This window comes from Nanorana parkeri, unplaced genomic scaffold (assembly GCF_000935625.1).
Source record: "Nanorana parkeri isolate BGI_ZX_2015 unplaced genomic scaffold, ASM93562v1 scaffold155, whole genome shotgun sequence".
In the NCBI taxonomy this organism is placed as follows: domain Eukaryota; kingdom Metazoa; phylum Chordata; class Amphibia; order Anura; family Dicroglossidae; genus Nanorana; species Nanorana parkeri.
In genome coordinates this window covers 447,074-471,728 of record NW_017306423.1, presented here as the reverse complement: position 1 = coordinate 471,728, position 24,655 = coordinate 447,074, and the positions used below count along the sequence as shown (strand labels likewise).

Here is a 24,655-nt window from a genome sequence, read left to right as displayed (position 1 = left end):
TCATAAGTATTATAAAACATTACATATACATTTTTAAAAATATAACTCAATAAAAACACATAAACTCCTTTTTTTACAGACAGTCCAGTTCCATTAATAACAGAAGTTTGGAAAAAAATAATAACTGCAAAACTATTAATGCCACAAGATTAGATAGCTTGCTACCTAAAACTGCCTGAAGAGGAAACAGGTTTTGGGGCCAATAGTAACCCACTTCCCCCTTCTGATTGGTGGGAAAGAAGCATTGATCTTCAGTCACACATTTGTATCCAGGAGGCTCCCGGGATATTAAGGGGCTCTTATTTACATTCAGAACTTGCTTAAAGTGCAAAGGTAATGCTATCTTGTCTTGGTGAAGGTTGTAGGTCCACCTAGTTAGCCAAGACGGCCTTGCCATGGCTACATATTCCAAGGAGATTTCAAGGCTTATCCAGGCCAGCTTGGTATGTGATCCCACCAGCATTTTCTAGATCATTTCTTCTTCTCAGAACTTTCTTCTCTAATTGAATATGGATTGTCCAAACCATCCTACTTAAATATTATATTGCCAACCAGCGCAGTCTATGTTATCAATGTTTCTGCTCATAGTGCAAAGGTAATGTCATCATGTCTTAGTGGGGATTGTAGGTCCATCTGGCCAATGGACTTTCCTTGGGGGTTCAAGACTTTCCTTGGGGGTTCAAGGTTTACCCAGGGCAACTAGACACTGTTGCCCCAAGAGAATGTTTCTGATCTAGCTAAGACTTTCTTCTTCTTCAGTGAGGGTATCTGTTTCATTTGTCCAAACCATCCTAATCAACTATTAAGTTTCCAGTCATATGATAGAGTAGTCGACTTTACCAAAGTATCTGAAATAAGAATTCTTTGTATTGGCCTGCAGCCAGGGCCGGTGCTTCCACTATGGCCTTGACCACTAACCCCCTCACAGTGCACCCCCCCCCACGCCTATTTCAAATTGCAAAAGACAAAATCAGGCTGGCTATTGCACGCTCCCACTAAGCAGAAGAGCGGAACTTAGAGACACCTTTCTATCTCAGGTCACCTCCTCTGCTCAGTGTATGGGGTTTCTGGGTTTTCAATAGCCAGTCTGCTATGGTGTATTTCAAATTATAATAGCCAATAGCAGTCTGGCTATTGCTCCCGGCTGCTTACATCCACCTGTCGCCTGTGGAAGCTAGCCGGCAGGAGAATGGGGCCGCGCCGGGGGGGGATTGGGGGTTACACCACGGGAGGGGGGCTGGGGGGTGTAAGTATCTGGTCATACCTAGGGCACAAAATAATCTAGCACCGGCCCTGCCTACAGCAATCAATTAGGTTCTCCTTCTGATCGCCAACTGTTAGGCCTCGTTCACACGGGCTGGTCAGGAGGGGATCGGTGCACAGATCCCTTCCTGATACGCATTGGATGTCACCCCTGTGGCATCCGAGTCTGTCCAGTTTGTTCCTTCATCTTGCAATGGAGGAAAAAACTGAAATTACCGGACCCCATTTTGGTCTATGGGGAATCTGATGTAAACGGACATGTGTCTATTTACATCAGATTACCCCCAATCCGGCACTATTGGGTTCCTCAAAACAGAACTCTGTTCTGTCTGTTTTTCTAGATCTGGCCAGAGTCAGGGGTAACCGGGTGTAAATGGACACATGTCCGTTTACACACAGTTGCCCATAGACTAGCATTGGGCGTCTGATTGGGTCCACCTGAAAATCAGACAGGTGGACCCCATCGGATTGCCTGTGTGAAAGGGGCTTTATTTCACAAGGTTGGTTTGAATAGAATTTGTTGCTGCAGGGTTTCATCTAGACATGTAAGCTGCCATGATTGTCATCCAGGTTGGACTTCAACATATCTTCCTCTTTCCATCTCCATTACATAGGAAATGGGGAGATTAGTGGTTTTACAGAAGTCCAGTGATTCAGGAAAATACTGCATTTTGGCCACTAGATGGAGCTGAGATTTATTGGAAAAACAAGTATTTATTTCCTATGATTCTTGAATCCATTTATTGGCCATAAAGCCTTATCCTGATTTACTCTAAGCTAATGAATGACTTACATTTGAACAGGAAAGAAAATAATCATTATAAAATAAAAATAACATAGTTACATAGTATTTAAGGTTGAATAAAGACATATGTCCATCAAGTCCAACCTATTGTGTGTGTGTGTGTGTGTGTGTGTGTATGGGTCCCTGTGTCATCTCGTTATTAGGAGTACCTATACCCCTGTATATTACCGTTTCTCAGGAAATCGTCCAAATGCTTCTTGAACGAATCCACACTATTAGCTGAAATCACTGCCTGTGGCAACAAGTTCCAGACCCTAACCGCGCGAACTGAGAAGAACCCCCTTCGCCCCTTGTGTTTGAATTTTTTTTCTACCAGTTTCAGGTGGTGTCCTCTAGTCTTTGTTACGGAATTAATCTTTATCAGTCAAGCTTTAACAAAAGATTCTAAATCCATTGCTCAATCATTGCAGCTCAAGATCCCTTAGTTTCTTGATTCTTAGGTACATGCAATACTATTACACATTCATGGAAAGCATAACCCAGACCAGGTTTTAGACATGTAAGAAAAAACCATCCTCTGCACTGCAACTCAACCTGGGCCACATTTTTATTCTTTGTAGGGCTCCAGAGCCAAGCACCTTGATAATGTTCCTTTGTGAGATAGAAGAACAGTCTCAGGTAGAGGACCTGTCAAGATTGCTATCATTATATGGGGGTTCACCCGGAGATGGCCAGAACCTCTTGAAGGGGCAAAGTCTCCCTAATTTCCGTAAGATGGCCACCAAAAAGTCAAAAAAGGTTTTCTGGACTGCTGTAGAGGTGAAGTAGAACACAACTGGGTCCAAGGTGGCATTGAATGTACTCAGGAGCAAGGCATCCACTCTCCATTTTGGGCTCTTGCCGTTCACAAAGCCAACGATGTGGGAGATGTTGTAGGGAGCGAAGCAGATGCAAAAGTTGGCCAGAGTGGCGATGGCCAAGCCAATGGCTCTCTGTTTCCTCTTTTTTTGGATGTTGGGCAGAGACGTCAGTATCCTTATGAAGTTGATGTAGCAGAAAAGCGTTATTATGGATGGGATGAAGAAAAGAGTCACTCCTAACTCCAAACGAACCGGCAGCAAGATCTTCAGCTGCTCCTCTGTGAAGTTGTCGTAGCATTTTGTTTCATTGAAACTTTTGACTCTGCTATCTACGCAGTACTGGACGATGTAGACGACACTGCAGTGAGCACAAGCCAGAAGCCAGAAGCAGATACTGGCAAATATGGCGTACTCAGGCTTCCGATGGAGTTTATACTTGATGGGGTGAGCTACCCCAAGGTAGCGCTCGATGCTGACAGCGGTGAGGAACAAGGTGCTGATATAAATGCTGCTGTAGTAGCAGAATCCTGTCAAAGGACAGAGAAATATGGGCATATTCCAAAGCATCCCGTCAGCTGCCTCCTTCATCTTCAGTGGAAGGAACATGAGCAGGAGAAGATCTGAGATGGTCAGGTTGAGGAGAAGGATGTCTACTGGCGTTGGCTTCTTGCGGACCTTGACCAAAAAGGCGTAGAAGGCCAGCAAGTTGGATGGCAGGCCGGTCACGAACGTCAAAATATAGATTGCCAGGACGATCTGAGTATGTTCAACAAGGCTCCTGTTAAACACAAAAAAGATAATGAATTACTTGAGGTTCAACATTTGAACATTGAAGGTCAACATTTTTTATTTCAATCAACGTGGTATTAAATTCTCCAAAAAAAATTCAATAATGAATCCATATCAAAAACATATACAGTACATGTGCCCAAGCACTTACAGTCATCATGTTTCCAAACTTCCTGTCCAGGACAAGATCGTAAGGGACAGTACAGTCTCCAGCAGCCGTCCATCTACTATCTTGGAGAAGGGAGGAATGAGGGGTGTCTTGCCTTGCTGGGCCTGTGTGTAGAGACACCAGGCTTACTAACGAACACAAGAGTGTCTCCATACAACCCTGTAGCGGAAAGGAATTACCCTAAAACAGGATATCAGAGCCAGTGTTCAGGGGAGCCACCCCAGCACATGATATCAGGGCCAGTGCTCATGGAAGCCCCCCAAAAACAGGATATCAGGGCTAGTGCTCAGAGGAGCCGCCCTAAAACGGGATATCAGGGCTAGTGCTCAGGGGAGTCACCCTAAAACAGGATATCAGGGCCAGTGCTCAGAGGAGCCACCCTAAAACAGGATATCAGGGCCACTGCTCAGGCGAGCCACCCTAAAACAGGATATCAGGGCCAGTGCTCAGGCGAGCCACCCTAAAACAGTATATCAGGGCTAGTGCTCAGGGAAGCCGCCCTAAAACAGGATATCAGGGCCAGTGCTCAGGGGAACCACCCTAAAACAGGATATCAGGGCCAGTGCTCAGGGGAACCACCCTAAAACAGGATATCAGGGCCAGTGCTGAGGGGAGCCACCCCAGCACATGATATCAGGGCCAGTATTCAGAAGAGCCACAGTAAAACAGGATATACGGGGCCATTGCTCAGGAGAGCCGCCCTAAAACAGGATATCAGGGCCAGTGCTCAGGGAAGCCGCCCTAAAACAGGATATCAGGGCCAGTGCTCAGGGGAACCACCCTAAAACAGGATATCAAGGTCGGTTTTCAGGGGAGCAACCCTAAAACAGGATATCAGGGCCAGTGCTGAGGGGAGCCACCCCAGCACATGATATCAGGGCCGGTCCTTGGAGAAGCCACCCCAGCACATGATATGAGGGCCAGTGCTCAGGGGAGCCATCAGTTTCTAGGAAGAAGAAGGTAGATGGCACCGCTTTCCCTGTTACAGTTATAGTCTGCAAAATGTGTACAGCAGGGTGCTCTCTCCACCCTCGGCCTGCAGACTGAACAACAAAAAGGCAAAAGGAGACTGATAAAGCCATCCTCCTGCTCACTCTGCTCTCTTCTCCGATTAGCAATCACATGATTGGCTCTCATTTCCTGCCCCTCCCCCAATCTCAGTGCTTCTGTAGAGAGGCCTAATCATACATTTAATGATTAACGCACAGATACGGACCTGCCTTCAATTGCGTCTTTTATCTCTGCCTGGAGTTCAGCTTTAATATGAGCAATGTTCGTTATCGTTTTTAATGACTTATATAATACACCGTCTATTAATATTCATTTATCAGCGCCACCTGTCCAGGATTCAACCTAGACAGCCTGGGTTTTGAGTCCTGTATATGCTGTGTCCTGGTTGTCATGATGTCAGGTGTACAGGGGCAACCATGGGGTCCTGGTGTTCCAACTTAAGTGCATGGAGGAGGCACGGGACATGGAGCGACGCTGGAACTGGGGGAGCAAGGAGATGTCTGAAACACAGGGTGCAGATAAGTCTTGAAGGGCACAGGGGTTCTGCTTCGGTAAGATCTGGTGCTCGCTATCTGTCCTCAGTCTCTCTCCTGGCTATCTCTCCTATCTCTGCCCTGACTGTCTCTCCTCTCTCTCTGCCCTGACTATCTCTCCTCGCTTTTTCCTGGCTGTCTCTACTTTCACTCTCTCCTCTCTCTTTGCTGGCTGTTTCTTCTGGTTCTCTCACCTAGCTGTCTCTACTTTCAGTCTCTCCTGGCTGTCTCTTCTCTCTCTTTGCTGGCTGTCTCTTCTCTCTCTTTGCTGGCTGTCTCTTCTGGCTCTCTCCCCTAGCTGTCTCTACTTTCAGTCTCTCCTGGCTGTCTCTTCTCTCTCTCTTCTGGCTGTCTCTTCTGGCTCTCTCTCCTGGCTGTCTTCCCTCGCTTTCCCCTGGCTGTCTCCCCTTACTTTCTCTCCTGGCTGTCTCTTCTCTCTCTTTGCTGGCTGTCTCTTCTGGCTGTCTCTCCTGACTGTCTCTACTTTCAGTCTCTCCTGGCTGTCTCTTCTCTCTCTCTCCTGGCTGTCTCTTCTGGCTCTCTCTCCTGGCTGTCTTCTCTCGCTCTCCCCTGGCTGTCTCCCCTTACTTTCTCTCCTGGCTGTCTCTAATCTCTCTCCTGGCTGTCTCTCCTCACTCTCTCCTGGCTGTCTTCACTTGCTGTCTCTCCTAGCTGTCTCTACTCTCTCTCCTGACTGTCTCGCCTCTCTCTCCAGGCTGTCTCTCCTCTCTCTCCTCTGGCTGTCTCTCCTCGCTCTTTCTCCTGGCTATCTCTCCTCTCTCTATCTCTCCGTCCTGGCTATCTCTCCTGGCTGTCTCCCCTCTCTCTCCTGACTGTTTTCCCTTGCTCTCTCCTGACTGTCTTCCCTCGCTCTCTCCTGGCTTTCTCCCCTTGCTGTCTCTCCTGGCTGTCTCTACTCTCTCTCCCCTGGTTGTCTCTCCTCACTCTCTCTCCTGGCTGCCTCTCCTCTCTCTAGCTCTATCATCTGGCTGTCTCTCCTCTGGCTGTCTCTCCTCTCTCTAGCTCTCTCCTCTAGCTGTCTCTCCTCGCTCTCTCTCTCCTGGCCGTCTGTCTTTGCTCTCTCCTGTATATTCTCCCAAAATAATTGCGGCATGGTGTTAGAGTGTTCCGGTTTTACTTGAAAAAAAGGTGGCAACCTTATCAGTGACACACTTCGTGTCCTAGGGTGACAACGCTTACTCACAGGACTTAATCAATGGAGGAGCAAGGTAGTCACCCAATAATACTCACCAATACCCAGAACCTTGATGGTGATCACTGACATGTTTGCACCCTTTGTATTTTGTTTCTGCGGTGTTCCTGTATAAGCGCCGAGCTCTTTCTTTATACTATCTGTAGCTGGCTGGGCTCTGAGATCATTTAGGATCCTGCCAGTGCAAACATTTATTCTTATTTAAAACAACATGTATGTTTTGTGCAAACAGGCCCAGCGTTTGTGATTGTGTTGATTAAACAAGCCGTGTAAACAGTTGTTCAGTTCAGATAGAGTCACTTTAACATTTGGCGGCGCGGTGATGAAATCTCCCCATGTTGTGACGTTTTACAGGTGATGTAAATGTTGCCGGATTTTCCTGAATTTTGGGGTTACGCCGGCTCACAGGAAAGTTCTGTTTAAAAAGTATTTTGTAGCTCCAAACATTCTAAGATGTGACTTAAGGACACCTTCCAGATCAATGTATTTAGGCAATGGACACGCCCCTGCATTACCCCCAGTTATATATAGGTATTGGACACGCCCCTGCATTACCCCCAGTTATATATAGGTATTGGACACGCCCCTGCATTACCCCCAGTTATATATAGGTATTGGACACGCCCCTGCATTACCCCCAGTTATATATAGGTATTGGACACGCCCCTGCATTACCCCCAGTTATATATAGGTATTGGACACGCCCCTGCATTACCCCCAGTTATATATAGGTATTGGACACGCCCCTGCATTACCCCCAGTTATATATAGGTAATGGACACTCCCCTGCAATGCCCCCAGTTATATATAAGGCATGGACACTCCCCTGCAATGCCCCCAGTTATACATAGGTAATGGACACGGCCCTGCAATGCCCCCAGTTATATATAGGTAATAGGCACACCCCTGCCATGCCCCCAGTTATATATAGGTAATAGGCACACCCCTGCAATGCCCCCAGTTATATATAGGTAATGGGCACACCCCTGCAATGCCCCCAGTTATATATAGGTATTGGACACTCCCCTGCAATTCCCCCAGTTATACATAGGTAATGGACACGCCCCTGCAATGCCCCCAGTTATATATAGGTAATGGGCACACCCCTGCAATGCCCCCAGTTATATATTGGGCATGGACACTCCCCTGCAATGCCCCCAGTTATATATAGGGCATGGACACTCCCCTGCAATGCCCCCAGTTATACATAGGTAATGGACACGCCCCTGCAATGCCCCCAGTTATATATAGGTAATGGGCACACCCCTGCAATGCCCCCAGTTATATATAGGTAATGGGCACACCCCTGCAATGCCCCCAGTTATATATAGGTAATGGGCACACCCCTGCAATGCCCCCAGTTATATATAGGTAATGGGCACACCCCTGCAATGCCCCCAGTTATATATAGGTAATGGGCACACCCCTGCAATGCCCCCAGTTATATATAGGTAATGGGCACACCCCTGCAATGCCCCCAGTTATATATAGGTAATGGGCACACCCCTGCAATGCCCCCAGTTATATATAGGTAATGGGCACACCCCTGCAATGCCCCCAGTTATATATAGGTAATGGGCACACCCCTGCAATGCCCCCAGTTATATATAGGTAATGGGCACACCCCTGCAATGCCCCCAGTTATATATAGGTAATGGGCACACCCCTGCAATGCCCCCAGTTATATATAGGTAATGGGCACACCCCTGCAATGCCCCCAGTTATATATAGGTAATGGGCACACCCCTGCAATGCCCCCAGTTATATATAGGTAATGGGCACACCCCTGCAATGCCCCCAGTTATATATAGGTAATGGGCACACCCCTGCAATGCCCCCAGTTATATATAGGTAATGGGCACACCCCTGCAATGCCCCCAGTTATATATAGGTCATGGACACTCCCCTGCAATGCGCCCAGTTATATATAGGTGATGGGCACACCCCTGCAATGCCCCCAGTTATATATAGGTCATGGACACGCCCCTGCAATGCCCCCAGTTATATATAGGTCATGGACACTCCCCTGCAATGCCCCCAGTTATATATAGGTAATGGCCACGCCCCTGCAATGCCCCCAGTTATATATAGGTCATGGACACGCCCCTGCAATGCCCCCAGTTATATATAGGTCATGGACACTCCCCTGCAATGCCCCCAGTTATATATGGGTAATGGACACACCCCTGCAATACCCCCAATTATATATAGGTGATGGGCACACCCGTGCAATGCCCCCAGTTATATATAGGTAATGGACACGCCCCTGCAATACCCCCAGTTATATATAGGTGATGGGCACACCCGTGCAATGCCCCCAGTTATATATAGGTAATGGACACTCCCCTGCAATGCCCCCAGTTTTATATACAGGTAATGGCTACACCTCTGCAATGCCCCCAGTTATATATAGGTAATGGACACTCCCCTGCAATGCCCCCAGTTATATATAGGTAATGGACTAGCCCCTGCAATGCCCCCAGTTATATATAGGTAATGGACTAGCCCCTGCAATGCCCCCAGTTATATATAGGTAATGGACTAGCCCCTGCAATGCCCCCAGTTATATATAGGTAATGGACTAGCCCCTGCAATGCCCCCAGTTATATATAGGTAATGGACTAGCCCCTGCAATGCCCCCAGTTATATATAGGTAATGGACTAGCCCCTGCAATGCCCCCAGTTATATATAGGTAATGGACTAGCCCCTGCAATGCCCCCAGTTATATATAGGTAATGGATACACCCCGGCCATACCCACATTTACTGTATATACATATATGATATTTATTGAGAGTAGTTCAGTAGATCCATATGTGGCCTGGCAAAGGGCTCCTTCGGACCACTAACCAGGTCACTTCCACTTTAGTGTTTGAGAGGGTCCTTGCCCAGGCCAATGGGCCGATCGGATTTTCTGGGTCCATGCCCAGGTCAGTGAGCCAATGGGTGGCGCCAAGCATGGGTGCGCTGTGTCATCATGACATAATTTTCATTATATGGACTTTGTATAGTCAAAATAAGGCCTTCAGTGTCATAGTGAATCCCAGCCCATAGGGGAGCTTTTATATTAGGTGGGCACCTGTGGACCGGGTCACGGGTCAGCGAATGTATGAAATATACGTATGTATGAAGAGTCATAGAAGACATGTGTGAAGAGTCATAGAAGTTATGTGTGAAGAGTCATAGAAGGTATGTGTGAAGGAGCATAGAAGGTATGTGTGAAGGGGCATAGAAGGTATGTGTGAAGGGGAATAGAAGGTATGTGTGAAGGGGACTAGAAGGTATGTATGAAGAGTCATAGAAGGTATGTGTGGAGAAGCATAGAAGGTAAGTGCGAAGGGGCATAGAAGGTATGTGTGAAGAGTCATGGAAGGTATGTGTGAAGGGGCATAGAAGGTATGCGTGCAGAGTCATAGAAGGTATGTATGAAGAATCATAGAAGGTAAGTGTGAAGGGGCATAGAAGGTATGTGTGGAGGGTCATAGAAGGTATGTGTGAAGGGGCATAGAAGGTATGTGTGAAGAGGAATAGAGGGTAAGTGTGAAGGGGCATAGAAGGTATGTGTGAAGAGTCATAGAAGGTATGTGTGAAGGGGCATAGAAGGTATGCGTGCAGAGTCATAGAAGGTAAGTGTGAAGAAGCATAGAAGGTATGTGTGGAGGGGCATAGAAGGTATGTGTGGAGGGGCATAGAAGGTATGTGGGGAGGGGCATAGAAGGTATGTGTGGAGGGGCATAGAAGGTATGTGTGAAGGGGCATAGAAGGTATGTGTGAAGAGGAATAGAAGATATGTGTGGAGGGGCAGAGAATATATATGTGGAGGGGCATAGAAGGTATGTGTGGAGGGGCATAGAAGGTATGTGTGGAGGGGCATAGAAGGTATGTGTGAAGGGGCATAGAAGGTATGTGTGAAGAGGAATAGAAGATATGTGTGGAGGGGCAGAGAATATATATGTGGAGGGGCATAGAAGGTATGTGTGAAGGGGCATAGAAGGTATGTGTGGAGGGGCATAGAAGGTATGTGTGAAGAGGCATAGAAGGTAAGTGTGAAGGGGCATAGAAGGTATGTGTGAAGAGTCATAGAAGGTATGTGTGAAGGGGCATAGAAGGTATGCGTGCAGAGTCATAGAAGGTATGTATGAAGAAGCATAGAAGGTAAGTGTGAAGGGGCATAGAAGGTATGTGTGGAGGGACATAGAAGGTATGTGTGAAGGGGCATAGAAGGTATGTGTGAAGAGTCATAGAAGGTATGTGTGAAGGGGCATAGAAGGTATGCGTGCAGAGTCATAGAAGTTAAGTGTGAAGGGGCATAGAAGGTATGTGTGGAGGGGCATAGAAGGTATGTGTGAAGAGGAATAGAGGGTAAGTGTGAAGGGGCATAGAAGGTATGTGTGAAGAGTCATAGAAGGTATGTGTGAAGGGGCATAGAAGGTATGCGTGCAGAGTCATAGAAGGTAAGTGTGAAGAAGCATAGAAGGTATGTGTGGAGGGGCATAGAAGGTATGTGTGGAGGGGCATAGAAGGTATGTGCGGAGGGGCATAGAAGGTATGTGTGAAGGGGCATAGAAGGTAAGTGTGAAGAGGAATAGAAGATATGTGTGGAGGGGCAGAGAATATATATGTGGAGGGGCATAGAAGATATGTGTGAAGGGGCATAGAAGGTATGTGTGGAGGGGCATAGAAGGTATGTGCGGAGGGGCATAGAAGGTATGTGTGAAGGGGCATAGAAGGTAAGTGTGAAGAGGAATAGAAGATATGTGTGGAGGGGCAGAGAATATATGTGTGGAGGGGCATAGAAGGTATGTGTGAAGGGGCATAGAAGGTAAGTGTGAAGAGGAATAGAAGATATGTGTGGAGGGGCAGAGAATATATGTGTGGAGGGGAATAGAAGATATGTGTGGAGGGGCAGAGAATATACAGGTGAAACTCGAATAATTAGAATATCGTGCAAAGTTAATTTATTTCACTAATGCAACTTAAAAGGTGAAACTAATATATGAGAGAGACTCATTACATGCAAAGCGAGATAATTCAAGCCGTGATTTGTCATATTGTGATGATTATGACTTACAGCTCATGAAAACCCCAAGAACCCCAAATCCACAACCTCAAAAAAGTAGATTATTACATGCAATCAATAAAACAAGGATTGTACATAGAACAATATCGGACCTCTGAAAAGTACTAGCATGCATATGTACTCAGTACTTGGTTTGGGCCCCTTTTGCAGCACTAACTGCAATTACTTTTGCACGATATTCTAATTATTCGAGTTTCACCTGTATGTGTGGAGGGGCAGGGAAGATATATGTGTGGAGGGGCATAGAGGGTATGTGAGAAGGGGCAGATTTATTTTTTCTATTAATAAACCCCACTATACGAAAACTGGAGAAAACAATGTTTCGCCTTTAGATAGACCTTCAAGCTCGGTCATTCAGTAATTTGAAGGGTCAGTGTAAGTCAATGATGTCACGCAACACGTTCATGTTACACTCATCCTCGTGCCTGGCTTCCGTTCTTTCCAAGCATAATACAACCTTCTATCGGCTGGACCTTTTCTTTTCTTTCATGATCACTTCCACACCACAGATTACATGATGCGTGCAGGCAGAGTCAACAGCATATGTGATAAGGTGGCGCATCAAGTATAAGGGCCTCACGCTGTCTATTTACTTATTATCTGACCCAATCTGTTGCCCTGTGCAGAACTCGACTGACTTGTAACACGTTATTGACACAGCAACTGAATCATACAAATATCTGGCATTATTTACAGCCTGTCTTCTCATGCAACATCAGTACCTGACCTCTACCCTACTGAACACCTTTGAGATGGATTGGAATGCCGATGGTGAGTCAGGTCTTCTCATCCAACATCAGTACCTGACCTCTACCCTACTGAACACCTTTGACATTAGTTAAAATGCTGATTAAGGAGGCAGGTCTTGGCATGCAACATCAGTACCTGACCTCTCAAATGCTCTTTTGGTTAAATGGGCACAAATTCCCACAGACACAGTCCAAAATCTTTTAAAACGCCTTCCCAGGAGAGTAGGGCGGCTATAGCTGCAAAGGAAACCCAACTCTATATTAATGCCCATGTTTTTTTAAATGGAGTGTCTAGCAATCTAGATGTGATGGTCAGGTGTCCACATCTTTTGGCCATAGTGTACATTAAGAGAACTTGGACCTTTCATTTGCGAACACCCTTGCTGGACATAAAATCTAACTACTGGCCATGTAAAAAAGATGCACGGTGTCAATTAAAAGCAAGATGTGACCAGGTCCACTCGGCAATGGGTAGAGAACCAGCACCCAACTATCTTACATCTATGAAGAAAGGAACAAAAGAGAGCGCCTCCATAGTGTAAAAAAGTTATTTAATAGTAAAAACACGCAACTCTAAGGCTGTACTTACAACAGTTCGGTAGAATAAAAACCAGTAGAATAAGGTGAGAGGACGGAACCCCTGGCAGGGATAATCTGGAGCGATGTAAAACACCAGTAACCTCGATCCCTGTGTTGGTAAATGGTTTACGCGTTTCTGAGGCACGCCCCCTTCATCAGAACCAATTGCAAAACCATTGGTTCTGATGAAGGGGGAGTGCCCCAGAAACGCGTAAACCGTTTACCAACACATGGATCAAGGTTACTGGTGTTTTACATCGCTCCAGATTCTCCCTGCCAGGGTTTCAGTCCTCTCACCTTATTCTACTGGTTTTTATTCTACCGAACTGTTGAAAGTACAGCCTTAGAGCTGCGTGTTTTTACTATTAAATAACTTTTTTTACACTATGGAGGCGCTCTCTTTTGTTCCTTTTCTCATAGACAGGTGGTCCATCTAATCTGTGGGAGCTGCCTCCATCGTGTTTGCTGTATTTTTACTGTTGGGCTTTTTTGGATTTGAAGGCGCCGGTATTGTTTTGCAATTTTATCTTACATTTCGTATAAATGGGACCTAGAATCTTAAAGGGCACGCTTCACATATTGTATATCCACCCCTGATTCACCGTTCAGTCCAGCTTCTTATACAAGACTCACTAGGATCTATTAAGCAGGCAGTAGCTGTGGAAATGGAAAAGGTCTTGCTATAAGAAGGAATTCCCCTTTAGGTGAGCAGCACCACCTCTTGCAGGCTGTAAATAATGCCAGATATTTGTATGATTCAGTAGCTGTGTCAATAACGTGTTACAAGTCAGTCGAGTTCTGCACAGGGCAACAGATTGGGTCAGATGATCAGTAATAATCAGTAATTAATTAATTAACCAGTAATAGACAGCGTGAGGCCCTTATACTTGATGCGCCACCTTATCACATATGCTGTTGACTCTGCCTGCACGCATCATGTAATCTGTGGTGTGGAAGTGATCATGAAAGAAAAGAAAAGGTCCAGCCGATAGAAGGTTGTATTATGCTTGGAAAGAACGGAAGCCAGGCACGAGGATGAGTGTAACATGAACGTGTTGCGTGACATCATTGACTTACACTGACCCTTCAAATTACTGAATGACCGAGCTTGAAGGTCTATCTAAAGGCGAAACATTGTTTTCTCCAGTTCTCGTATAGTGGGGTTTATTAATAGAAAAAATAAATCTGCCTCTTCACACATACCTTCTATACCTCTTCGCACATTCCTTCTTTGTCCCTCCACACATACCTTCTATACCTCTTCGCACATTCCTTCTATGTCCCTCCACACATATCTTCTATACCTCTTCGGACATACCCTCTATGCCCCTCCACACATATCTTCTATACCTCTTCGGACATACCCTCTATGCCCCTCCACACATATCTTCTATACCTCTTAGCACATACCCTCTATGCTTCTCCACACATATTTTCTATACCTCTTCGGACATACCCTCTATTCCCCTCCACACATATCTTCTTCGCACATACCCTCTATGCTCCTCTACACATATACCCTCTATACCCTCTATGCTCCTCTACACATATCTTCTTTACCTCTTCGCACATACCCTCTATGCTCCTCCACACATATCTTCTATACCTCTTCGCACATACCCTCTATGCTCCTCCACACAAAGCCGACCAAGATTCAAGGAAGAATACACATGACTCTTGCATGGGGACAATATCTGCTGTTCCCGGAGTTCAGCTTTAAGTAACTAAAGTTCAGGAATAAAACTTTGCAAAGCCTTTGCTTACAGTAGAGGGACGCATCTGAGAGGTCAGAAGGAAGACTGTTTATATAGTTTCTTTTCTCTAAATCTGAATCCACAATAAATGAATACACAGAGGATTTAGTGCTCCCAAAGTCAGTGTCCTCTCATGCTCCCACGCTCCACCGAGACGGCCATTATACAATGGAAAAGCTTCATACTGGACGCACGCTACACCCACTGCTATGCCAACAGGGCTTGTTTGGTTGTCAGGCTCAGCACCATATCACTGAAGTTATGAATACAATGTAGAAAGTTGAAACCGGGCAGAGATCGTATTTTTTCTATCTTTTCCTGCTACACTGACCAATCGCTGCGTAATCTAATTACATTTGTAGTCCGGCTCCATTAGTGGAAAAAAAATAATTTACTTAAAGTTGAACTTCGGGGCGCAAAAACGTTAATTGAAAAAAAAAAAAATCCTCAATAGTCACAAAGGATATGAATTCACTTTGTGTGCACCAAATGTCTTTATAAAACCGGATATTTCCTTTTAAAGTAGCAGTGACATCGTCACTGTGCTGTACGTAGCCTGTGCAGAGACCGGAGCTGTAGGAGGCTCCACCCACTACAAGCTGCCAGCAGGAAACTACAGGACGGGGCGGAGACAAGAGCAGTCACCCTGCACAGGAAGAGAGAACCGATGTGACCGGTCTTTATTACAGGAGGGGGCGGAGACAAGACCAGTCACCCTGCACAAGAAGAGAAAGCAGCAGTGACTGGTCATTATTACAGGAGGGGGCGGAGACTAGACCAGTCACCCTGCACAAGAAGAGAGGGCAGCAGTGACCTGTCTTTATTACAGGAAGCTCCACCCACTACAGCCTGTCTGCAGAAAACTACCGGAGCAGGTAGAGACAAGACCGGTCACCCTGCACAGGGAGAGAAAGCAGCAGTGACCGGTCTTTATTACAGGAGGGGGCGAAGACAAGACCAGTCACCCTACACAAGGAGTGAAAGCAGGAGTGACTCGTCTTTATTACAGGAAGCTCCAAGTCTCACACGGGATTACTGCACAGATCTGGAAGAAATACATAAAGCTCACCAAGATTTAAGGAAGAATACACATGACTCTTGTATAGGGCAGAGCTCAGGTTAGACCTAACCCAGTCCATACCTGAGCTCTCTGAACAAGGACATGGTTGCAGTCGCATCATTTACCTTATATGGCCACATCGCCGTATTAGGTAAATGCCATTGACCAAATATAGGCATGTAGCCATATAAGGTCAATGATGTCACTGCATCCCGCCCCTCAGCATCACTGAGCTGTGATGTAAAATACTATATCTTCTGCCTGAGATCAAGCGATGTTGCAGAGGAGATAACCAAAGAAAGGGGAAGAAAGATGACAGTTGTGTGGTTTCGGGTTCAACTGTCAACAACATAAGAAAGAACACAAAAAACACACAATTTGGGGGTATGAGTCACATAAAAACATGAGGAGGAAAATGTGTCAATAAAATATATCTTTACGTCACCTATGTGCAGGGATGTTACTAGCACAATCTCCGCCTGAGGTGGGGGAAAGTGGGTGCTGGTAGTCACGTTCCGGGAGAGGGGTTTGATGGGGTCCTGTTGGTGCACCGCCCGACGTCATCGGTTGCCTGGAGCTGGGTGGGATGCCGGCCAGAGCGTCAAGGTTGCTAAGAGCTGGGAGGAGAGATACTGTATGGCCCTTACACATTTCCCCTCCCGGCCCTTTGCTTATGCCATGATGAAGCAAGGAATTCACTAACAGCAGCTGACTGGGCAGCACAAAAGGAGTTTCCTTCTGTGTTCAGGAAAAGCTTCTTCCAGGTTCAGGAGGAGCTCCTTCCAGGTCCAGGAGGATCTTCTTCCAGGTTCAGGGAGAGATCCTTCCAGGTTCAGGAGGACGAGCTTAATTTCATGTTTAGGAGGAGATTCTTCCAGGTTCTTCCAGTTTCTTCCAGGTTCAGGAGGAGCTTCCTTCATGTTCAGGAGGAGCTTCTTCTAGGTTCAGGAGATGCTCTTTCCAGGTTCAGAAGAGCTTAGATTCAGACTTGGTTCAGACCAAACCTGAACGTATGCCCTCTCATAACATAAGTGTGCCGTCATATGCATATATACGCTGTGCGTACTTGCAAATTATGGCAAAGCCCGCCCACTTTATTTCCGCTTTGATGTCATATCAGCGATTGCATCATATTCCCTCACAGCCAGGAAAATACAAAGACAGATCAATATTCCTCTTGTTGGATCATCTAGGAGGAGAAGCTTCTTCTAGGTTCAGGAGGAGCTCCTTCAATGTTCAGGAGGAGTTTCGTCCACCTTCAGGAGGAGTTTCCTACCATATTCAGGAGGAGCTCCTTCCAGGTTCGGAAGAGCTTAGATTCAGACCTGGCTCAGACCAAACCTGATCTCATGCCCATTTATAACATAAAGTGTGCCATAATATGTGAATATACGCTGTGCATGCATGCAAATTATGGCAAAAGCCCGCCCACTTTATTTCCGCTTTGATGTCATATCAGCGATTGCATCATATTCCCTCACAGCCAGGAAAATACAAAGACAGATCAATATTCCTCTTGTTGCGTCATCTGGGTGGTGGTGTAGTCACGTGGGTGGCGGGTGATTTTATTATTGATTTTATTATTTGTCTAATGAAGATGTAGCACCTTGCTAAAAAGGAGTGCTAGATTATATATATAGTCTATGTTCAGTTCAACTGTGACAGAACAATCTGTGAAGCTGTGTCTGCCTGTGGGTGGGTGTGTTACCACACAGGGCAGAACAGCCAATGAGGATTGCTTTGGGCATTTATGTCTCCCAGCCAATCACTGTACTACAGTAGCAGTGATGCATGCTGGGAGAGGATATAAATGCTGAGTGTGGCTGATGCAACAGTCTCTTCCTTCCCCTTCCCAGGCCCTCCTGGCCTGAGGCAGGATGCTTGCTGCTGAAGAGATAGAATGGACTAGGCCCAAGCCAGGGGCCTAGGCCTGGACACTGGGGCCTGAGCCTGGAGGCCCAGTGGTCAGCCACTCATGTCTGACGTTGAGCCTGAACAAGACCCTTGACAGTACTGCTTGCCAGAAGTTCTCCACACAGATTGCCTGTATGGCTTAAAGGTCCAAGTCTGTGGTGGCCGCAGTTACTTTGCTCTGTTTCAAGTACAAGGAGTCTACCTTCATGCTGGATGTGCCTGACCCTCTTCCCTCTCTCCCTGGAGTTACAGCAATAAAAGAGAATCATCTTGGAGCTATTGTCTGGACTTCAATCTGTCGGTAACCACTGGAAGTGGTAAGTGCGATTGGGGCAGCCATGTGTTTTTAATAATCCCTAGACAGGCTATGGAAGACCCGATCATTCAGCGGCTCCTTCGGGGGTGAGCGCTACAAAGATATGATACATTTTCCTCTTCATGTTTTTATGTCCTTGCCCTGTTTCTTTTTTCATAGGTTACATCCTCAGGGACCCCAACTACTATTTGGGGTCTAGACGTCACAATTCAGAATGTTCTTCTCCAAGTATGATTGTGGCAGTTTTCTTCCACTGTAGGACAGTGTGGCATTACGTGGACAAGAAAACGTTACTGTCAATGAAAAACTTGGAGCGTTCGTATTTTAGGAATTTGTCTCCGCCCCTGTAGTTTTCTCAAGCAGTTTGTAGTGGGCGTGGCCTGCAGGGTCCCTGCCAGGGTTCTGCTTTCCGCAAAGTTTATGTACAGTACAGTGATGATGCCGCAGCTACATTTACAAGGTTATTTCTAGGTTTGCTTGCAAAGGCGTTTGGTGCACACAAAGTGGATTTACGGGTGTATGGAGGGTTGTCACTTGTCTGGGATACACCCGGACAGTCCGGGTTTTGAATGCTGTCCAGGGTTCATGACAGCAAGACAGGTGCAACCAAAATTAAGATAGGGGGTACTGGCCCCCCACTGAAATTAGGTTCGACCGTGATATTTACATATGAATTGGTGGCACTATTTACATATGAATAAACCACCACTCATTCATATGTAAATATCGTGGTTAATTGATATGCAAATGCTGCACCTCCTTGCTGGTCAATCTATAGACCTTTGTTGCATTGCTGGTCAGTGTATATACCTTTGTTACATTGCTGGTCAGTGTATATACCTCTGTTACATTGCTGGCCAGTGTATATACCTTCATTACATTGCTGGTCAGTGTATATAGCTCAGTTACATTGCTGGTCAGTGTATATACCTCTGTTACATTGCTGGTCAGTGTATATACCTCCGTTACATTGCTGGTCAGTGTATATACCTCAGTTACATTGCTGGTCAGTGTATATACCTCCGTTACATTGCTGGTCAGTGTATATACCTCCGTTACATTGCTGGTCAGTGTATATACTTCAGTTACATTGCTGGTCAGTGTATATACCTCCGTTACATTGCTGGTCAGTGTATATACCTCTGTTACATTGGCGGTCTCTGAGAATACCTCCGTTACATTGGCGGTCAGTATAAGGCTTCCTAACTAATTCTCTCCTCGCTCTCTCTCCTGGCTGTCTACCGTATATGCTCCCAAGAAACTCTGTGCAGCACTAGAGTGTTTAGGTTTCGCTTGAAGAAAAGGTGACAACCCTAGGTATATGCTTTGTGGCTATTGAGGAATATATTTTAATAAATGTTTTTGTTCATGTTTAACATGTATGTATATCCTAAGCTTTTTTCTTTCTTTAATGTAGTTTCGGATAGAATAGGGAAGGATTAAAAATCCCACCAAGTCTTTATCCCTGTGAGGTAGATTCACACCTCTGTTTGTCCTGGTGGCCAATGTCACCAAGACAAAAAGTGATCCAAAAAAATTAGAGTTGGCACCAGAACAAGGGGTGAGGGGAAATCTTCTAATGGGGACACCGGTTCCTTTAACAACAAGAGAGGAATAGCCCTCACTTTATATAGATATTCTCTCACTTCCTGTTGGGTTTTGGGTTTACAGAACAGGAAGTGAAGGGATTCCCCTCAATGAATCATAGGCAGAAAAAAATAAACTGAAAGAGGTTTGAAGCCGTCTTTACTGTATTTAAAACTGAAAAAGAAAATGTTTTTGCTACACAGTATGTACACTTTAAGGAACCGAGTCATTTAGATAAATGACTTTGAGCATCTTAAAGTGGACCTGTCACAAACTTGAGCAATTCAAACTGAACATATAATGAAACTTGGCTAACCTTTAAGGTAACCTTCTGTGAAAACTGCACATCCAAACATCCAGATTTCTAGGAAACAATACTAATCAAATTTTACTGTTGGCCTTGACTCTACCTGGGGCAGTTTTTGGCCTCCCTGTTGGTAAATGGGGCTGCCTATCAAGAGGCGGCAAAGTTAACTCAACTTTTCGTGGAAAACGTCAGCTACCTGTGTGGCTCAATCTGCTCATTGCTTTGATACATAGTTTTAACTGAAATGCATTGGTTTAGTATCTTCTTATTCTGAGTTGCCTGAGTTTTGGCAGTGTAGCCCTGGCCAGCGGCCCCTTAAGCCTTGCAGCCCATGCATTAACGTTTTCACAGTTGGTTCAACTCTATGTCCCTTTTGGTGATTGACAGGCCACAGGGAGAGGGCAAAAAGAAAGAGGACTCAAAACCCTACTGGAAGTGAGAGGAAATCTATATAAAGTGAGGGCTATTCCTTTCTTGTTGTTAAAGGAGAACTATGGGGTCAGTGTTTTTCCCCATAGTTCTCCTTAGGGTAACGGGAGGACACAAACTAGCGTCCTCCCGTTACCCTAAGCTCAGTATACCGCGAGCTACAGCTCGCGGTATACTGAGACGCCGCACGTAGATGACGGGATCCGCCCAGCTGCGTGAGTGACAGCTTGCTCTGCCTACCTAGAGGCAGAGCCAGCTGTACCCGCCCCTCCCCCGTCCGTTCCGCCAGTCAGCGCTGGCGGATCGGAGCGGGGAATCCAGCCCCTCCCCTGTCACGGCAGAGAGCCATGACAGGATCGAGAGGTGAGCAAACCTGGTATGTGTTCCCTCACCTCCCGATCTACTGAGCCGACCTGTGACAGTCTCATTGTCACAGGTCGGCTTAGAACTATGAGGTGAGTGAAAAGCACCCGTCTCATAGTTCTCCTTTAAGGCCTGGTTCACACCTGTACGTTTTGTAGCGCGTTCAACGCTCTACAAAACGCTCAAACATGAAAATCCCATTGTTTTCTATGGGTATGGTTCACACCTTGCCGTATTTCAGCCCGTCTGAACGCGCTACAAAACGGCCAACGCCTGAAAAGGTACATGAGCTTCTTTGCGACGTATTGGGCCATAGACTTCGGAAATAGTGTTTTTGCGCGTTTTCGTCATCGAAAAGCGTGCCTATAGTGCGCGTTCCGCACATGGCTACAGACTCCATCCCAGGCTTGCAGACTGGGATGGAGTATTCTGTTCAGAGAGAAAGGAACAGGACAGGCGGGCAGAAAGACCCACAGGGGGACCAGGGGAACAGATTGTGGAGCGGGCAGTGTGTGAGGAGTGACGGGGTGAGACACAGCAGTCCTACCAGCCAATGACTGAAGCAGTGGGGGGACTTGTGCTGGGTTATGACCGACAGTAGATGCACTGACCTCGGAGGCCGGTGCATCCGCTGTCAGGCAGCCATAACCAAGTGCAGGTCGGCGATCGTAGTCTGGACAGAACCGCCATTCGTTCCGTGTCTGGACCGCGGTCTGTCATTCAGTGACGGCTGCTCTAGAGGGACAATCTATAGTACTATACATGAAGTTTCATTTGATATATATATAGTATAACTATATAATATAAATATCAGTGGAGAAAAAAGTTTTTTGTACAATAGATATGTGGTCACATGTGTCTTTTATGTTCTACTATCAGTCAGAGTTCCATTTTGGGCACCTGTAGGCATGAATGGAAATCTGTTTAGCCTGAGCCGGCGCCCTTACCTACTGAGGGACCCGCCGGCTTTCACAAATGCAGAGAAGGACCCCGACATTGCAAAAGGCTGCCCTGATGCAGACAGGCCTTTTACAGGGCACCCTTACGCAGCACCATGGTCCTTCCCCTGCGTTTGCGGAAGCCGGCAGTTTCTGTAGGCTCCGCTAGTCTTGCAGCAGGCGGGTACATTTTGTGCAGATTGCACCCTTCTTGCTATTGCCGGTGTGCTATCTTGACACAACACCGAGAATTCGGCAGAGTAGATACCAGCATAGCGTCCCTCTATATAGGGCCCCCGTAGGCACGTCCCTACTCTGCCTAATGGTTAATCCGGCTCTGCTGTCAGTATAGGATAAAACTGCCCCGTTATCATTTCAGTAAAGATATCATTCAGATCTAATGAGGAGGAGAATTGCATGAAGTTATTTTCACCTCATTCATCCAACTACATGCCAGCCAACGTACTCTGACTTATGATTGGGTGTTCAAAGTGATAAAAGCTTCACCCTATTCACTGAGATAAATGAACATTTATTTTCCTAGCTACACAGTCTCCTTTACCAAATCACCCCCATTGACTGACACATCATCCATGAAATAGATACAAGTATCACAAAAACTGACCAAAAAAACATGTTTTCTATCTATTTCTCTCGCTCTCTCTCATCTATCTATCTATCTATCTATCTATCTATCTATCTATCTATCTATCTATCTATCTATCTATCTATCTATCTATCTATCTGTCTATCTGTCTCTCTATCTAACTATCTAACTATCTTTCTATCTACATTACATGGCCAAAAGGTTGTGCACACCTATCTCACCTGTATGTGCTCCACACTGCCCTTTGTGACTATAGCACCCTCTGTTCATCTGGCAGGGCTTTCCACAAAATTTTGGAAGGTAGCCAAAAATAATATCTATCTATCTATCTATCTATCTATCTATCTATCTATCTATCTATCTATCTATCCACCATCCATCTACTGTATCTATCTACCTTTAGTATCATCCCTGTTGACTGACACTAATGGCATTTTTTCAACTCTATATATCTTTATTGAATGTACTTCACCTCCCTGCACCTTCCATTACCTTTGTAATACCCTTCTTCTGCTGCCCCCTAAAATACCTGGTCTAAGGCTAGTGCCAAATTTGTTTATAAAGTAAAGAAGAACTCCAAGATTTATTAAAAATTAACCCTTGCATTGGTGCTGCCCACATTCGCACTGGATGGGGTCACTGCATGTTTTGGTCTCGGGACGATAATGCAGAAGATACATTCCCCCAATCCTCGGTTTTGCCTGGCTGTCCCTGCAGCCTCTTCTCCCTCAAGCTCCAGCAGTTTAGGGAGCCGTGACATCATCACATTTCATGCAGGTCCATTAGACGTGAGGATGCTGAGTGAGATACCACACTTGAAGTGGAAGGGGAGAGAGGTGAGTGGTCAGTGTCACAGGGCCAAGGATTGGGTGAGTATATCTTCTTTATTTTTGCTCCTGGACCACAAGGGTCGTACCCTGGCAGACAGCGTACCCTGGCAGACATTGAGGGCACATATCATTGTCATGAATAGCACGTAATAGAATTTCTTGATAAAAATTTAATGCGGTTAAATCAACATATATAATAGTAAAATAAAATTGATGATCATTCCGATACGTACCAGGTGTTATCATTCTGGGGTGAACTTTCAGAGGCAATACTGTCCAATGCATCAGTTGAATTAATCATGTTGGTAGTGGCAGGGTTGCTCTTGATGTAAGACTGTCCTGGTAATGGGTAGTCTGGCTGTAAGATAGTCCAAATACAGGATAGTTCAATGCCGGTGCCACTTGTTCAGTCACCAATTTCTCATTTGCCTTCCAAAACTATATTCCTTCTGTAAAATGTGCATCCTCAGCTTGTGGTGCCCTGACATAGAATGGGGCTGTATGATGCCGGCATGTCATCCTCTGCCTTAGACAAGAGCAGCAGTCTGTCAGTGCAGCAAGCTGTCAACTCTTTCCTCTACTGCACCGCCGGCTGCTTGCGCTGACTTAAGTAAACTTGCAGATCGTGTGACGTCACATTTACAAAGAAGAGAGGAACGGGCTGCGTGCATAGCAGAGGAGAATAGTGACAGATGAAAGTTAAATTAGAGGCAAAGAAAGAAAGAAAAAAAGGCAAGGAAAGGAAAAAGGAAAGAAAAGGGAAAAAAAAAAGGAAAGGAGATCGGAAGGAAAGGAAAGGAAAAAGGAAAGGAAAGGGAAAAGGAAAGAAAAGGAAAGGAAAGGAAAAAGGAAAGGAAAGGAAAAAGGAAAGAGAAGGGAAAAGGAAAGTAAAGGAAAAAGGAAAGAAAAGCGAAAAGGAAAGAAAAGGGAAAAGGAAAGAAAAGGAAAAGAAAGGAAAAAGGAAAGGAAAGGAAAGGGAAAAGGAAAGGAAAATGAAGAGAAAGCAAAGGAAAAAGGAAAGGAAAAGCAAAATAATAAAGCAGAAGAAAGGAAAGGAATAGAAAAAAGAAGGATGGAGGAAGATGGATAGGGATGGAGAGGGATGGAGGGGGATGGAGGGGGATAGAGGGGGATAGAGGGGGATGGAGAGGGAGAGAGGGGGACGGAGAGGGACGGAGAGGGAGGGAGGGAGACGGAGGGGGACGGAGAGGGACGGAGAGGGACGGAGAGGGATGGAGTAAGATGGAGAGGGATGGAGTAAGATGGAGAGGGATGGAGAGTGATGGAGAGGGATGGAGAGAGATGGAGAGGGATGGAGAGGGATGGAGAGGGATGGAGGAAGATGGATAGGGATGGAGAGGGATGGAGGGGGATAGAGGGGGATGGAGAGGGACGGAGAGGGACGGAGGGGGACGGAGAGGGACGGAGGGGGACGGAGGGGGACGGAGAGGGATGGAGTAAGATGGAGAGGGATGGAGAGAGATGGATAGGGATGGAGTGAGATGGGGAGGGATGGGGAGGGATGGAGAGAGATGGAGAGGGATGGAGAGGGGTGGCGG

General features: G+C 46.1%; 1 protein-coding gene across 1 annotated transcript in view; it reads right to left on the bottom strand.

Moving 5' to 3' along the window:
* Nucleotides 1-2,682: 2,682 nt before the first annotated feature.
* The window catches only part of LOC108785323 (free fatty acid receptor 2-like), a 24,963-nt gene continuing 2,990 nt past the window's right edge, over nucleotides 2,683-24,655 (bottom strand). Inside the window, exons 2-3 of the mRNA XM_018554369.1 lie at nucleotides 23,330-23,454; nucleotides 2,683-3,646 (exon numbers count right to left, since the gene is read on the bottom strand). Coding sequence (XP_018409871.1) covers nucleotides 2,683-3,646; nucleotides 23,330-23,454 — 1,089 coding nt within the window. The remainder of the gene's footprint in view (nucleotides 3,647-23,329; nucleotides 23,455-24,655) is intronic.